Below are 15694 nucleotides of genomic sequence, written 5' to 3'. Positions count from 1 at the left end.
ATAGCACATCTTTTGTCTAGATAGAATTCAGTTTCATCTCGAGCATAAGCACCTTCAGTTTTAAGAAGAGCCCTGTGCTCTCTCTGGTTCCGAAGACCCCACCTATAGCTGGCAAGATGGCCTTGGACCACAGCCTCCCCGACATTTTTGTCATTATAGAAGTCCTGTTCTCAGCAGGACCCCAAAGTCCAGCAGCAGGAGTTCCGCTACTAGTAAGATTTTTTAATTATTAGAAATAAAACCTCTAGGAGGGGAGATGACATCAGGTTGAAAGCAGGACACTCAAGAAGGATACTTGTTGGGCATTAGGTTTTGTTTTTACCTCCCTCTGCCCCCTGGCTGTGGTCTGTCTCCTTTCCATTGGCCGACACACATCACACACCATGTTTACTTCTATGTTCTTAAGTTTGTCAGGCTGACCTAATGTGAAAGATAAAATGAACAAGTCAAGAAAGTTTAGGTGAGTATCCTTATGATCTTAGGGATGAGGGATTTTTAAAATGTAACACAGCCCTAGCCAGTTTGGCTCAGTGGGTAGAGCGTCGGCCTGCGGACTGAAGGGTCCCAGGTTCGATTTCGGCCAAGGGTACATGCACGGGTTGCGGACTCGATTCTTCCCAGTGGGGGATGTGTAGGAGGCAGCCAATCAATGATTCTCTTTCATCGTTGTTTCTATGTCTCTACCTCTCTCCCTTCCTCTCTGAAATCAATCTATCTATATATCTCTCCAATGTGTGTGTGTGTGTGTGTGTATGTATGTGGTCAATTCTGTTATAATGCAACATGAATTCCTAAAAATCACCATACTATGTAAAATCATGCAGTAAAAACCACAGAGCTTTTGTGGGGGTGTCATAATACTAAAAAAACTAGAGGTGACAAAAAAAGATAAAGTAAATAAAAATAGAAACCTAATAAAACTAAGAAGTGTATAAATACCACAATAAAAATAGAACTTTACCTTGGAAAAGAGATAAGGTTTGCTTATGGAAGTAGGCATTGGAAGGCTACAGCTTATGGCGTATTGTGAACTGATGGGAGAAGGGCTACCTGAAGCCACATGGAAAGTTTTGACCTTTGTGACAGAAAGCAGATGGTTATGGGTAAGAACACATGCAGTGACCTCCAAGCTGGTGCATATTGGAGTGAGTGCATGTGTGCATTTTGTGTATTCCCATGGGGCTCATTTCAGCTGGGTATCGTTTTCTGCATTTTCTAGTGTCTCTCATGCATAAGTAAACACAAATTCATGTTATGCTCAAATTACTTCCTTAATATATTCAATGCATTGGGACAAATTTGCATTTTCAAAATAGGAGGCTAAGCAAAACTGACAGTCAAAAAAACACTATGAATAAATTGCACTACCTAATACTAAGTGCTGGGCACCGAGCTGTGCATTCTATGTGAATTCTCTCTCAACAACCCCATGCGTTAGGGATAATTGTTCGCCACATTTTATAGATGAGAAAACTACAGCTCAGAGAGGAAAAACTTGCCCCAAGTTGCCAGGCTAGGACATGGTAACTCTTAATGACGATTCTATTCTTTTTCCTAAACAAATTAAAAGTAAAGTGTGGCAAATATATAAGAAAGAGCAAATATCCATAATATATGGAATTATTTTTCAAATCAATAAATAGAGACAGTTCAATTAAAAAAAAAAAAAGGTCTGGATCAGGCAGTTTACAAAGGAAGACATACAAATGGCCAATAAAATTGGTAGGGGAGACATTCAACCTCGCTGGTACTCACTCATACAGATCAAAACAATTAGATGTCCTTTCCCCCACTGTCTGATGGACAGCAGTAGACGAGGGAAATGCTGGCAGGAGCAGGGACTGCTGTAACCTTGCCAAAGCACACATACCTGCCCTTTGATTCAGCCATCTAATGCTAGACATTTATCCAATAAAATAATCAGATTAAGTGGGGGAAGACTTTTGTTCAAACACCCATCCGTCATTACTAAGTGGTTAAATCTAGTGCATCAGTACAATCCAATGCAATACTTTGGAACTCTCAAAACATGATATGACAATGAATATGCTCCATGCTTTAGGGTACCAAATAGCATTTTCGGTGTGATCCTATTTCGCAAAACCATTCGCATACATGTTTATGGTGTGTGCGTAAGCAAGCCCTGTGTAGGAAAAAGTCTGACGGACACATTGTGAAGACAGTGTTGTCCCACTTGGGGCTACAGACTCGTCATTCCTGACCAGAATTAATCTGACCATATTTCAGGTTACCTCATTTTCAGGTAGGTGCCGCTAGGCTGAGCAGGGCAAAGTGATTTGTGTTACTTCCAGATCACAAGTTCCATAAAGTGCTTTTGAACTTGGAGTCTCTTTGGGTGACTGGTTTCAGTGCACAGGTGACAACTGGAGTCTCTAATTTTGGTTACCAGCTTTTAAGGAGTCCAAAACCCAGGTATAGTTTCTTGGGCCTGGTCCACTTTATTAGCAACTTAACCCTTAGTTTAAGAAGCAGCTACAGCCCAGTGGGTGTGGCTCAGTGGTTGAAAGTCAACCCCTGAACCAGGAGGTCATAGTTTGATTCCTGGTTAGAGTACATGCCCCCTTTGCAGGCTCTATATCTACTCGGGGGTGTGCAGGAGGCAGCAGATCAGTGATTCTCATCATTGATGTTTCCATCTCTCCCTCTCCCTCTCTGAAATCAACAAAAACATTTTTTTTAAAAAAAAAGAAAAAAAAAGAAGCAGCTGAAAACAGGAATGTGGCTGGGGGAGGGAAATGGTAGCTGCCAGGGGTGGCCCACCCAGCTTCAAGCCCTGGGGCCTCAGCTCATCAGGCAGGAACAGGAACTTCATTTTCAAAGCTCCATAAAACCTGAGCCTCCTCCCAGGCCTGCCTTTTCTAGGTTTCATGGCTCTCTGTGGGAATGAGAGCCTGTGTCATCGGAGCAGGGAACAGCAAGGAGCCACTAGGATGTTCCCACGGGGGTAGGGGTAGCTCGGAGTTCCAGAGCAAAGCTAAGCTTGGGGTGGGCCTCCTGCGCCTTGTTTCTCCTGGCCTCATTCTGTTTGGGGGACCCCCCCTTCTTTTCACTGCAAACCAGATGGGGTCCCAGGGAGGCCTGTGCACCCTGCAGGAGCAGTGGCTCAAGAGCTTCTTCCTGTTACTTGTTCCTTCAGATGCTGGATCTTAACGGTCCCTCTGCGCCAATAAGCCCAGTGCCCATCTGCCTGGCTGGAGAGAACGCACTGGAGCTTGACAAGTGTGGGTTGAAAGGATTTATTTTTTTAATTTAAGTATTCCATCTGCCTACACATTCTTACCCTGCTCTGCGAACTAAGCTTCGGGACCTCTGTGAGTTGCTTCACCACGCCAACCATGTCTTCCCCACTATAGGTTTTGGAGAGCACTCAAGGGGATGATGTAAGTGGAGCCAAGTGCCTGTGTAGTGGATGCTCTAGAACAGCGGTTCTCAACCTGTGGGTCGCGACCCCTTTCGCCTAAGACCATCGGAAAACACATATATAATTACACATTGTTTTTGTGATTAATCACTATGCTTTAATTATGTTCAATTTGTAACAGTGAAATTGGGGGTCACCACAACATGAGGAGCTGTATTAAAGGGTCGCGGCATTAGGAAGGTTGAGAACCACTGCTCTAGAAGCACCACTAAGAGGAACCTTTGCGAAGGTCTGACCCTCACCAAGCACTTTGTGTAAATTATTAATCCTCACAACAACAAGCCAAGTGAGGGTCCTTTTTTTTTCTTTTTTTTCATTCAGCAAATATTTATTGAACACCTACTATGTGCTAGATACGATCTTAGGCACTGGGAACATAGAAGTGAACTAAACAGAAAAAAACCTGCTTCATACACAAATAAGTTACAAATATCATGAATTACCAACAGAAAGACATAACATGTGTTCATCAAAACACATGTAATAGTCCCAAACTTCAAACTACCCATGTCATCAGTAACATGATATATTCACCCAGTGAGATGCTTTACAGCAATGAAAATGAAAAGTCTATAACTACATATAACAATATGGATGAATCTTCCAGATATAATGTTGAGAGCAAGAGGCCATACTATATGACCCATTTATATAAAGTGCAAAAATAGAGAAAAAGAATCTAAGCTGTTAAATAAGTCAGGATAGCATTCTTAAGGTGAGTATTCTTTTTTAAAATATATTTTTATTGATTTCAGAGAGGAAGGGAGAGAGAGATAGAAACATCAATGAGAGAGGACCATTGACTGGCTGCCTCTTGTACGCCCCTTACTGGGGGTCAAGCCCGCAACCCAGGCATGTGCCCTTGACTTGAGTCAAACCTGGGACCTTTCAGTCTGCAGGCCAAGGCTCTATCCACTGAGCCAAACCGGTTACGGCATTCATGCCTGTTTCTTAAGCAAATTTGAAAGTTAATAAATATTTTGGATATCAATAAAATGGCTGCTTCTCATATGTTCACAGAGATGCTGCAGTTTGTCAGCAATCAAGTGGGCGAGTTTCCTGACTTGTTCTCGGAGCAGCTGTGTGGCTCCTTCCCCAGCGGCGGCGGAAGTGGCGGCGGCGGTGGCAGTGGCAGTGGCAGTAATGGCGGGGGCAGCGGTGGTGGAGCCGGGGAGCCCTCGATGCAGCGCTCCTTCAGCCAGGCCCCGTTACCTTCCTTCTCTCCCTCAGCCACCTCCCCCCAGGCTGCCGCCCTGCAGGTCAAGGTTTCCCCCACCTCGGTTCCTAACCCGCCAAGGGCAACTCCCGTTCTTCAGCCCCGCCCCCAGCCCCAGCCTCAAGCTCAGCTGCAGCAGCAGACGGTAATGATCACCCCAACATTCAGCACTGCTCCCCAGACGAGGATCATCCAGCAGCCTCTGATATACCAGAATGCGGCTACCAGCTTCCAAGGTGATTCAGAGGTCAGATGTGGCAGTGACGGTGGTTGAAAAGTTTGTGTGTCAGTGTGCTGATACTTCCGAGGTAGATTGTAAATAGTTCTGTCTCAATGAGGTTTTGGTAACTGCCCGTCAGAACTGTGGTCCGGGAACAGTTCATACGCTGCCTCTTCAAGTGCCTTAATAGCTGTTGTGCCTGCCAGCAAGCAAGTAGACACAGGGCTGTCCTGGAAACTACAGATGGAGGCTTGAGTAAAATTAGTCTTGAAACTTACCCAGGCAACAGCCAGACCTTGGCACCTGTAGGCTGTGAGCTCTTCATTCAGCAAACATCTCCTGAGCATCCATTGCAGAGAATATGACTTCAGCGGAGGTGCTGAGTCTCCCAGTAGCAGGCCCTCAGTGTGCTGAGTGAAGGAGTGACTTTCCCTGTTGTGCTGTGTCCCAGCGCCTTTTCATCAGATCCCCTCTGCCCTGCGGGGAGCCCCGGGGGGTTAGCATGTCTGACAGTTCTACAGTGGGCTTCAAGGGTTAGGGCGGGTGGGAACATCCAGCTCAAGGGCTGTCAGGCCCGAGAAATCATTCGGTCTGGCCCTGCCAAGGCGTTAGGGATGAGTCCATTCAATGTTTGACCAAATGTAGCAAGCTCATTTTTAAGCTGATCATTGTGTATGGCCCTCCAATGATGTTAAAAATATCCAAATGGCCCTTGGCAGAAAAAAAGGTTCCCTACCCCTGGTTTAGGGGATGGGGGGAGGCATACAGGCAAAACACTGAGACAGTCAGCCCCAAGTACACTTTCTGTTCCATCTGTTAACTCCCTTGCTGGGCACAGTCATTCGCTGGTTAGCTTCCCTCGCCTCCACCCCAGCACCAGAATAATAAAATAATTTGCACTCGTTCCCTCAGAAATGGATGCAGCCCTCTGGGATGTTCTTGTTATGAGAGCAGCTTGTAAATGGCTGTGCACGTCTTCTCAGCAGCAGGTGGGGAGTCGGGATCATGATGAGGCACTCCATCCTCGGTTATTGCTGCAGCTGCAGTGACAGAATGCATTCCTCATCCGTGTGACTTTTTTCTCCTCTTCTCCCAAGTCCTTCAGCCTCAAGTCCAAAGCCTAGTGACATCCTCCCAGGTGCAGCCGGTCACCATCCAGCAGCAGGTGCAGACAGTGCAGGCCCAGCGGGTGCTGACGCAGACAGCCAGTGGCACGCTGCAGACCCTCGCCCCAGCCACGGTGCAGACAGTGGCTGCGCCCCAGGTGCAGCAGGTCCCGGTAGGTGGCTGACAAGGATTCAGGGAGGCACTGCTTGGGGCTGTTGGCTGGTCATTGGTTGAAGATGTGGTCTACATACTAAGAAGGACCATCGGAGTGTGGGGAATAGCTCATAGGGTGGGTGGGTAGGGTTGCCTGGGCCCTATAAGGCACCAGTGAGCTTGGCATAGAGACCTGGCTGAGATGGCATCTGAGGATGTACACTGGCACTCACATAGAGTCCGTAAATGCAGGTGTATTATTTATACAGATAATGGGCATAAAACTGGGGGGAAAATGTGCTAAAATGTTAAGTCATGTATCATAGTGGCACTGAATTTTCTTACTAGCAAAGTAATTTATCTTTAAAATTTTTTCTTGGTTTATCATTTTTGCTTCTCAGCCAGGTTCCTGGCTTTCCTGGGTATGCCCAAAACCAGACCTCTCTCCCCGCCACCACTCACCGAGCCATGCCCGCTCTTCCCCTGCGAGGCCTCTGGCACTGCTCTCCTCTAAGCCTTTCGACCTTGACACTCGGACTCTCTTTCTCCTCCTTAACCCAGTAATCAAGCTGTATTCTCAGGCTCATGACAATTTTATTTTCTCTTTCTTTCCTGGAGGGTCTGTGCAGTTAGAAGCTAATGCAAAATAGAGAAGTAATGCACCTCCCTCTTTCTTTTCTTCCTTCTCCATCCAGGTCCTGGTACAGCCTCAGATCATCAAGACAGATTCCCTTGTTCTGACCACACTGAAGACAGATGGCAGCCCTGTCATGGCCACAGTCCAGAACCCAGCCCTCACCGCCCTCACCACCCCCATTCAGACAGCCGCCCTGCAAGTACCAGTAAGAGCCACCTCCACACCCCACACCCCTCTCGCCCTCTCCCTTCTGCCTCCTTTCTGGGAGGTGTTAGCCTCTGTGTGAGTAGGTACAGGAGCCATTCGCCTCTCAGGTCCTGCTGAGGGAGGTTGGGCTTCTGAAGGACCCTAGACCCACTAGGCAGAGAGGGCTCCAAGGTGAGGGACATGGAAGGCATCTGTCCTTCCGTTGTAGGGTTTCAGCCACTTTGAGCATCTTAGCAAGAGAGCCTGACAGAGTAAAAGGTGGTCAGAATTTGAAAGCAAGCTTTATTCATAAAAGCCAAGAACTGGAAGCAACCCAAATGTCCATCCAAAAAGAACTATTGATACATAAGAGTTCATGATTGAACCTCAGATGCTGTATGTTGAGCAAAAGATGCCTGTCAAGAAAGAGCTCGTGCCGAAACCGGTTTGGCTCAGTGGATAGAGTGTCAGCCTGCGGACTGAAAGGTCCCAGGTTCGATTCCGGTCAAGGGCATGTACCTTGGTTGCGGGCACATCCCCAGTGGGAGGTGTGCAGGAGGCAGCTGATCAATGTTTCTCTCTCATCGATGTTTCTAACTCTCTATCTCTCTCCCTTTGTCTCTGTAAAAAATTAATAAAATATATTTTAAAAAAAAGAAAGAAAGAAAGAAAGAAAGAAAGAAAGAGCTCGTGCTAATGACTCCACTTATGTGAAGTTCAGGAAGAGCAACACCACGCTGTGGTGGGAGAGTCGGAGCAGATCACAGGAGGAAGGGGCGGGCGTTACTGGGAAGAGGCATGAGGGAACTTTTAGGGCAGCGGTTCTCAACCTGTGGGTCGCGACCCCTTTGGGGGTTGAACGACCCTTTTCACAGGGGTCGCCTAAGACCATCAGAAAACACATATATAATTACACATTGTTTTTGTGATTAATCACTATGCTTTAATTGTGTTCAATTTGTCACAATGAAAATACCTCCTGCATATCAGATATTTACATTACGATTCATAACAGCAGCAACATTACAGTTATGAAGTAGCAACGAAAATAATTTTATGGTTGGGGGTCACCACAACATGAGGAACTGTATTTAAGGGTCGTGGCATTAGGAAGGTTGAGAACCACTGTTTTAGGGGGTAGAAATGCTGTCTGGGTTATCATACATAACAATTGAAGCTGTACACTTAAAATGTGTGTTTCTTATTATGTGCAAATTATTTCTTGGTAACTAATGAAGTTGAACAGCTTTCTATTTGTGCCTTGGTCATTTGGATATTTGAGGCCATTTATTGGACAAAATAAAACTAAAATTAGTAAAAATAGAAACAGGAGAAAGAAGATTTGAGGGGGTAAACGGGGAGCCCCTATGATTGGCCTATTTATTTAATAAATTGGCTCTCATGAGAGTGTCAGTCCTACCCTTGAGCTTTTTGATAGCCAGATTGTATAAGGAAAGGCAGTAAGTTGCTTAACTGTCATGTGACGGGGGACACGTGTCATATCCTGGGAGAAGGTTTCCCCTGGGGCCAGAGCGATGTGCTGTATGTGAGCTCAGCTCAGGGATGGTTAATGGTTTGACAGCAAAGCAGAAATCATATGACTTGTTCCTGGACCCCCTGGATCCAAGGATAAGACACGTTTATCTGCTTTGTTCCTATTGAAGTGTTGTTATGGACAGTGATTCTGAAAGAGGCATAGCTACTGAGGTACCATCGCTCCTCAGGCCACTTGGGGCCTGACAACCCAGAAAGGGTCTTAGGCCACAGAAAGCATTGCCGGGCGATGGCACATGGACAGGAACTACAGGTTTGTCTTGTGAGGTTGCTTCACTCAGACTAACCAAGGGGGAATTCTGCCCTGTGTCTGTGCCTATTCTAGACCCTGGTGGGCAGCAGTGGGACCATTCTGACCACAATGCCTGTGATGATGGGGCAAGAGAAAGTGCCCATTAAGCAGGTACCCGGGGGAGTCAAGCAGCTTGAACCCCCCAAAGAAGGAGAAAGACGGACAACACACAACATCATTGAGAAGCGGTATCGCTCCTCCATCAATGACAAAATCATCGAGTTGAAGGACTTGGTCATGGGGACAGATGCCAAGGTAGGTGCCAAGCAAATGGTGTTTCGTGCCCTTCCATCTCCCCTCTACCTGTTGTTGCCTCGGAAATTTAGGAATCTACAGGCCCATGATGAGTGAATGCAAATTGGGTGCTTTCTGATGAAAGCATGTAGAGTTTTTAAGATGACAGAATGTTAATCAGCATAAGGGGACGGCTGGGGGTTTGTAAGCAGTGCTCTTCCTGGACCTTTGACTCTGCTCTGCAGTGATCGTGGGCCCCAGAGTCACAGACAAGAAGCGCCTGCCGCTCACTGGGGGCCAGGCTCACAGCTGTGTACCTTGACATCAGCTGATGGCATTGCTGTCCTATGTTTAATTGTGCTCAGGGCGGCTAGCAGTATTTTTACCTGCTAGGGATGAGAGAAACTGGAATTGGGTCTGGGATCAACAGTAAATAGAAGAAATTGATTTTTTATATGTTTCTAATGTTTCAATGAATGTATCTCTGGCACATAGACTTATTTGATATTTTCACTTCTATTTTCTAAAGAAAATTTGAGCCCTAGCCAGTTTGGCTCAGTGAATAGAGCATCAGCCTGCGGACTGAAGAGTCCCAGGTTTGATCCCTGTCAAGGGCACATGCCCAGGTCCAGGTTGCAGGCTCGATCCCCAGTGGGGGGTGTGCAGGAGGCAGCCGATCAATGATTCTCTCTCATCATTGATGTTTCTATCTCTCCCTCCCTCTCCTTTCCTCTCTGAAATCAATAAATATATATATATATATATATTTTAAATTGACTTTCCTTTGTAGCCTACAAATCTGAAAGGTACCTAATATAACTTTACTTAAAATAACCATCCAACAGTGTTCTGGTTTTTTGTCATTTATTTTCTTTTAAGTTTTTTTTTTATGCTGGTATTATTATAGGAAGTTGTCGTACAGCTAAATGTATTTATCGAGTGTCTATGTGCCAGGCTGGGAGCTAAGCTCTTTCTGTGTATTATCTCATTTAGCCCTCACTGCAAGCCTATGATTTATATAATCATCATTATCCCCTTTATAAGGGGGGGAAGTGCACCTTGTCCTGATAGCAGAGCTAATCAGTGGGGCAGCCAGCATCCGAACTCAGCCCCTCCCGCTCCAGAGCCGTGCTGTCACTCCACCAGCTCGGGGCCTCTGCCCTCCTCACCGTGCAGCCTGCGCTATGCCACTGTTTTCGCCCGTCCCCTTCTAGATGCACAAGTCTGGCGTTTTGAGGAAGGCCATCGACTACATCAAATACTTGCAGCAGGTCAATCACAAACTGCGCCAGGAGAACATGGTGCTGAAGCTGGCGAGTCAGAAGAACAGTGAGTATGCTCATTGAGAGAACAGCTGTCAGGCGAGGTTGCAGGAGAAGTCCTGTGCCAGGCACCCGGGAGGGCCCGTTGATGCGGAAGAGGTGCCTCCGGGGGTGGAGCAGGAGTGGGGCCATCCCCCTCATCTAGCCCAGCCCAGCCCCCTGCCCAGCCCAGGTGGGACTCTATAGAACAGCCCGTTTGCCAGGTCGGGTTTTCTTTGCAGAGCTCCTGAAGGGCATTGACCTAGGCAGCCTTGTGGACAGTGATGTGGACCTGAAGATGGATGACTTCAATCAGAATGTGCTTCTGATGTCCCCTCCGGCCTCTGACTCGGGGTCCCAGGCTGGCTTCTCCCCCTACTCCATCGACTCTGAGCCCGGAAGCCCTCTGTTAGATGAGGCAAAGGTATGAGCTTTTGAAATCTTCCAACCTCTGGATCTCTCCCATCTCTCCAAAGTTAATAGTGGGTGGGGAGTGGAGGGACACAGACAGGTACCTGGGCTGGGAAGGAGCAGGAATTCTATGAAATTAGCCAGCTTTTGGAGAATAAAGAGAAAGCTGACACGCAGGGTGGGGGGACGACACAGTCGGGGTCTTTGAGTGGTTCGGTGTAGTCTGCTTGAACGAGTCTTTGCTGAAACGGCCCATCGGAGAGGAATGAGGGCCAGATCCAGAGCGGAAACAGCAGCTGTCATGCGGGCGCGAGGCGTTGCTAGAGGCGCCTCATTACTTCCCTGCCGTAATGGGCCTGGCAAGACCACTTTGTGAGGTTCATCAGCTGCTTTAGGATGAGGCTGCCTCTGGGCCCTCGTCCAGAAATGATTACAGTTGTTGCAGTCTAACAAATAGCTTCAAACCAGGGCCCTTTCATAGACCAAAAAAGCCCCCAGAAACTGCTGTTTAATGGGATTGGTTAAAAGAAGCTCGAGCCTAGTGGTCTTCCTGGGAACCCGTGGCAGCCACTGGGTCTGCACTGTGTGCTGACATTGGCGCTTTCTGACTCTGAAAACACAAAGTTCCCTGCCAAGATCTGTTTCAAACTTTGCATAGTATCATATACTTCATTTAATTAAGGAAGCTCTATTTTTTAAATGTTTTATAAATGTGATTCTGTTTGATAACAAAAGGCCATATGATGTATACATGAAATTAATTAGGTATCTCAACATAAGAAATTTTCAAATGACTTTAAAATATTGAAATGATTAGCATGGTACATGCACATTGGGAGTCGAGAGATTCGACCCCAGCCTCCCTCCCTTTCTGGGGGTGCCAGGTGGGCCAGGCCTCTGCCTCCGGTTCTCCCACTGTAAGGTGGGGAGGGGAAAAGGCAACGTTGTGGTTTCAAAATAGGCAAACTCCTGTACCTAGATCCATGCTGAAGTATGATCTGTAACCAACGCTATTGCAGTATAACTCATGTGTGATAAAGTGCACCTATTTCACAGTATTGCACGGTATTCCCAGATATACACACTATGGCACCATAATCAAGATGCAGAACATTTTCATCACCCACGAAGCTCTTTGTACAGGTAGTTCACACCCCTCTCCAGCTCGGGCGGCTCCGAGCTCTGCTATTTGACTAGTCTTGCCTGCTGTGGACCCACACAGGAACCGTCATGCGGTGCTCTTTTGAGAGAGCTCTTTTTGAAAAGCACAGCTCATCTGCCTTTTGTCTTTAGAACGTGCTGTTTCACAGGTGGCAAGAGGGCAAGTGCCGGAGGGTTGAGCGGCAGCTTCCTCCTGGCTTTACTCCTGTCTGGCTCAGTGGTCTTGAATGTCAATCTCACAACCTGATTCTGATCCACATAAAAGTAAAATGCTGGGAAACCCAGGCAGCACTCATTCACTCTAACCTCGTGGCCCTGTGTTGAAGGTCAAAGATGAGCCGGACTCTCCTCCCATGGCGCTGGGCATGGTGGACCGCTCTCGAATCCTGCTGTGCTTCCTCACCTTCCTGTGCCTGTCCTTCAACCCCCTGACCACCCTGCTGCGGTGGGGAGGGGCCCACGACCCTGACCTGCAACCATCCTCGGGCTCTGGCCGCAGCGTACTGTCACTGGAGTCAGGTGGGTGGAGGCCCCCTTGTGCCACCGCACGAGTGGGCTGTTGTGGGGCAGACTGCTGAGCCTGCTCGCCAGGTCCCAGAGGGCTTTGGCAGTGATCCTCCGCTGCTTGCTTCTGGTAGGGGCTGGCATAAGTTACTGGCAATTTGCAAGTAACAGCAAACCTGAGTTCAGTCAGAAAGAGCAGAATAAACTGGGAACCCACACTGCTATAATTCCCCAGGCACAGGATTGGGAGGAGGCCTATTAAAAATATATACTTTTGCCCTAACCGGTTTGGCTCAGTGGATAGAGCATCAGCCTGCGGACTGAATGGTCCTAGGTTCGATTCCGGCCAGGGGCGTGTACCTTGGTTGCAGGCACATCCCCGGTAGAGGGTGTGCAGGAGGCAGCTGGTCGATGTTTCTCTCTCATCGATGTTTCTAACTCTCTGTTTCTCTCCCTTCCTCTCTGTAAAAAATCAATAAAATATATTTAAAAATATATATATATATATATACTTTTATTGATTTCAGATAGGAAGAGAGAGAGATAGAAACATCAATGATGAGAGAGAATCATCGATCAGCTGCCTCCTGCACGTCCCCTACTGGGGATCAAGCCCACAACTCAGGCATGTGTGGGAAGTCGAACCATGACCTCCTGGTTCATAGGTCAGTGCTCAACCATGGAGCCACACTGGCCGGACCGGGGGAGGCGAGGTAGGGGGGCTACTTGAACAAGGATGTGGTGTTTTTCCTAAGTCATGAAACCAGTGGCCTAACCCCCTTGGCTAACAAAGATTTTTGTGGCGCTCAACTCCATAGTGACAGGGATTACAAGGTTGCTATTTAGGCTCTAGAACAGCCGTGGGCAAACTACAGCCCGTGGGCCGGATCCGGCCTGTTTGAAATGAATAAAACTAAAAAAAAAAAAAAAAAAGACCGTACCTTTTTATGTAATGATGTTTACTTTGAATTTATATTAGTTCACACAAACACTCCATCCATGTTTTTGTTCCGGCCCTCCGGTCCAGTTCAAGAACCCATTGTGGCCCGCGAGTCAAAAAGTTTGCCCACCCCTGCTCTAGAGTGTCTCATATTTTCCTGTTGTGGGGAGCATTGCCATCCTAAGCACTGAGACACTGTTAATGATGAAGCGGTCTTGTTAGCTGCCCAAAGACAATGCTGGGGGCCAGGCAGGCGCCCTGCAGCCCAGGGCTCTCCAGGGCCTTCCTTGCAGGCTGACTGAGGCGCTGCTCTCTAGGTTCTGGGGGCTGGTTCGACTGGATGATGCCAACGCTCCTCTTGTGGCTGGTCAATGGAGTGATTGTCCTGAGCGTCTTTGTGAAGCTGCTGGTCCATGGGGAGCCAGTGATCCGGCCACATTCGCGCTCCTCCGTCACCTTCTGGAGGCACCGGAAGCAGGCAGACCTGGACCTGGCCAGGGTGAGTTCCGCCCTTCTCCTTCCCCTTCCCCCGAGCTGAGCCAGTAACTTAGCAATTTGAATGATTACCCCAGTGAACACGTCCTGTGGCAGGTGCTTGCAGGGGAAGGTGACCGGGGTGTTGAGAGGACGAAGGGACCCTGCCCCGGACTGTCAGGGCAGTGGAGCAGAGGCACGTATGCATAAATAGTTCCACGGACACGAGATGACAAGAAGACTAAAGTGCTGTGGGACTTTGGGGCGGAGGCGTCTGGCTGAGGAATCTGGGGCTTGAGCAGAGCGGTCAAGCGCAGGAAGGACGGGCTAACCAGAGAGGAAGGCGTGCCTCCATGGACATTTGGGGACCGGCAAGTAGATGGGTGTACCTGGAGCGTAGGGAGTGTCAGGAGAGAAGCTGAGGCTGGGAGTGTCGCTAGGGCCCACACAGGGGAGGTCTTCGACTAGTAACCGTTTGGGGCATTTTTTCCAGTTCTGTGGAGAACCAGGAAGATTTCTAGCAGGAAAATTAGCTGAAAGTTTTGTTTTGAATTCAGCAAAAGAGCGTTTATGGTAGGATTCTGGGGAACTCAGCCCTGAGGGAAGAGTTAAACATCCCTGTCTGGGGGAGCCCAGGAACCAGAGCACCCTCGGCAGCAGAAAACCTCGGCCTGTGCCTCCGTGGCTCCTGGGACGCTGGTGTGGTGCCGTGGGCCCACCCCCTGAAGTAGGGCTCTTCCCAGAGAACAGAACCCAGGGTGTGTGTCCTGGAGGCAGGTTCTGTCTGTGCATAGAATGCGACTGGCAGCTGGGTGAAGGGTGGGTTAGAGGAGGGCGACACATGCACAGGAGCAGGTAGGGAGAGTGGCAAGGACCTGAAGTGAAAGGAGAGGCATGTCGAGGAATTTCGCATGTAACATGGAAAGGAAGTGACATTGACTCAAAGATGGGGCTCCAAGCCGCGGTGTTGGAAAATGCCGTGAGAGGGCCCTGTGGCCACGGGGCTGAGGCCGGTCGGACAGAGTGTGTCGGAAGCTCTGCACCTGCCAGGAGGGTGCCTGCGAGAGTGGGAAGAACCAAAGTCTGAGCCTTGAGAACAGCCAACTTTCCTGGGGAAGTCAGGGAAGAGGAGCCATGGGCACATGGAAAGGCGCCTCCTTTGGAATCTGTAAATGCAGGGGCTTCTCCTGGCTGGAAAGATGCCACCGCCACCTTAGAGATTGTCACTCTCGGAGCACTGTCACCCACTTTCCCTGTGATAGCTCTGGTCCTGTAGTGAGGCAGGAAGACAAGCATGGGATTCCTACTCACTGCATGACGTGGGAAAGGACAGGAGAGGTTACCTCAGTTTCCCAAGACGGGAGCCTGAGTCTTCAAACCACCAGTGTCAAAAAAACAGAGTGAGAAAGCAGGCTTCAGTTCAGGACCATAGACGCTCTGAGGCTGGCAGAGTAGTTCATCCACATCCTTCGTTAGAGTGGTTCAGCCGGGGATTTGCTAAAACCGTGCTTCTCTGGTTCGGTGGGTCCGGGAGGGTGGGAGTAGGGCAGCCAGAATTTGCCTAACAAGGTCCCAGGGGCTGATGCTGCTGGTCTCCAGGGACCACACTTTGAGAACCTAAAAGATCACATGAATCATCATCTAAACCCATGTTGTCATCTTATGTATAAAAGTACTGTGGGAAACTCTGAAGATTATTTGCTCAAAGATAGAACACAGTTCAATCTCAATTTAGTAAAAATATCAGTAGTCATTCTTTCTATGGGATAAGATTACAAATGATTTCCTTTTTTTCTGATTTTTTAGCTTTCTGAATTTTTCCAGATTTTTTTCAGTGAGCATGTATCACTCTGATAACCTGG

General features: G+C 48.2%; 1 protein-coding gene across 5 annotated transcripts in view; it reads left to right on the top strand.

The window, feature by feature from the left end:
• Positions 1-15694, top strand: part of SREBF2 (sterol regulatory element binding transcription factor 2) — a 50194-nt gene that overhangs the window by 15115 nt on the left and 19385 nt on the right. Inside the window, exons 2-10 of one of the 5 annotated variants that reach the window (XM_059680768.1) lie at positions 4463-4570; positions 4673-4894; positions 5976-6157; positions 6834-6980; positions 8841-9062; positions 10256-10370; positions 10567-10766; positions 12241-12433; positions 13676-13857. In XM_059680768.1, the coding sequence (XP_059536751.1) occupies positions 4463-4570; positions 4673-4894; positions 5976-6157; positions 6834-6980; positions 8841-9062; positions 10256-10370; positions 10567-10766; positions 12241-12433; positions 13676-13857 (1571 nt within the window). Of the gene's footprint in view, positions 1-4462; positions 4895-5975; positions 6158-6833; positions 6981-8840; positions 9063-10255; positions 10371-10566; positions 10767-12240; positions 12434-13675; positions 13858-15694 lie in introns of all 5 variants that reach the window. The other 4 variants (XM_059680767.1, XM_059680766.1, XM_059680764.1 and 1 more) reach the window with 4 other exon arrangements.

Source organism: Myotis daubentonii, chromosome 2 (genome assembly GCF_963259705.1).
Source record: "Myotis daubentonii chromosome 2, mMyoDau2.1, whole genome shotgun sequence".
Lineage (NCBI taxonomy): Eukaryota > Metazoa > Chordata > Mammalia > Chiroptera > Vespertilionidae > Myotis > Myotis daubentonii.
Note: the sequence above shows the minus strand (reverse complement) of the source record. Positions and strands in the feature narration are given on the sequence as shown.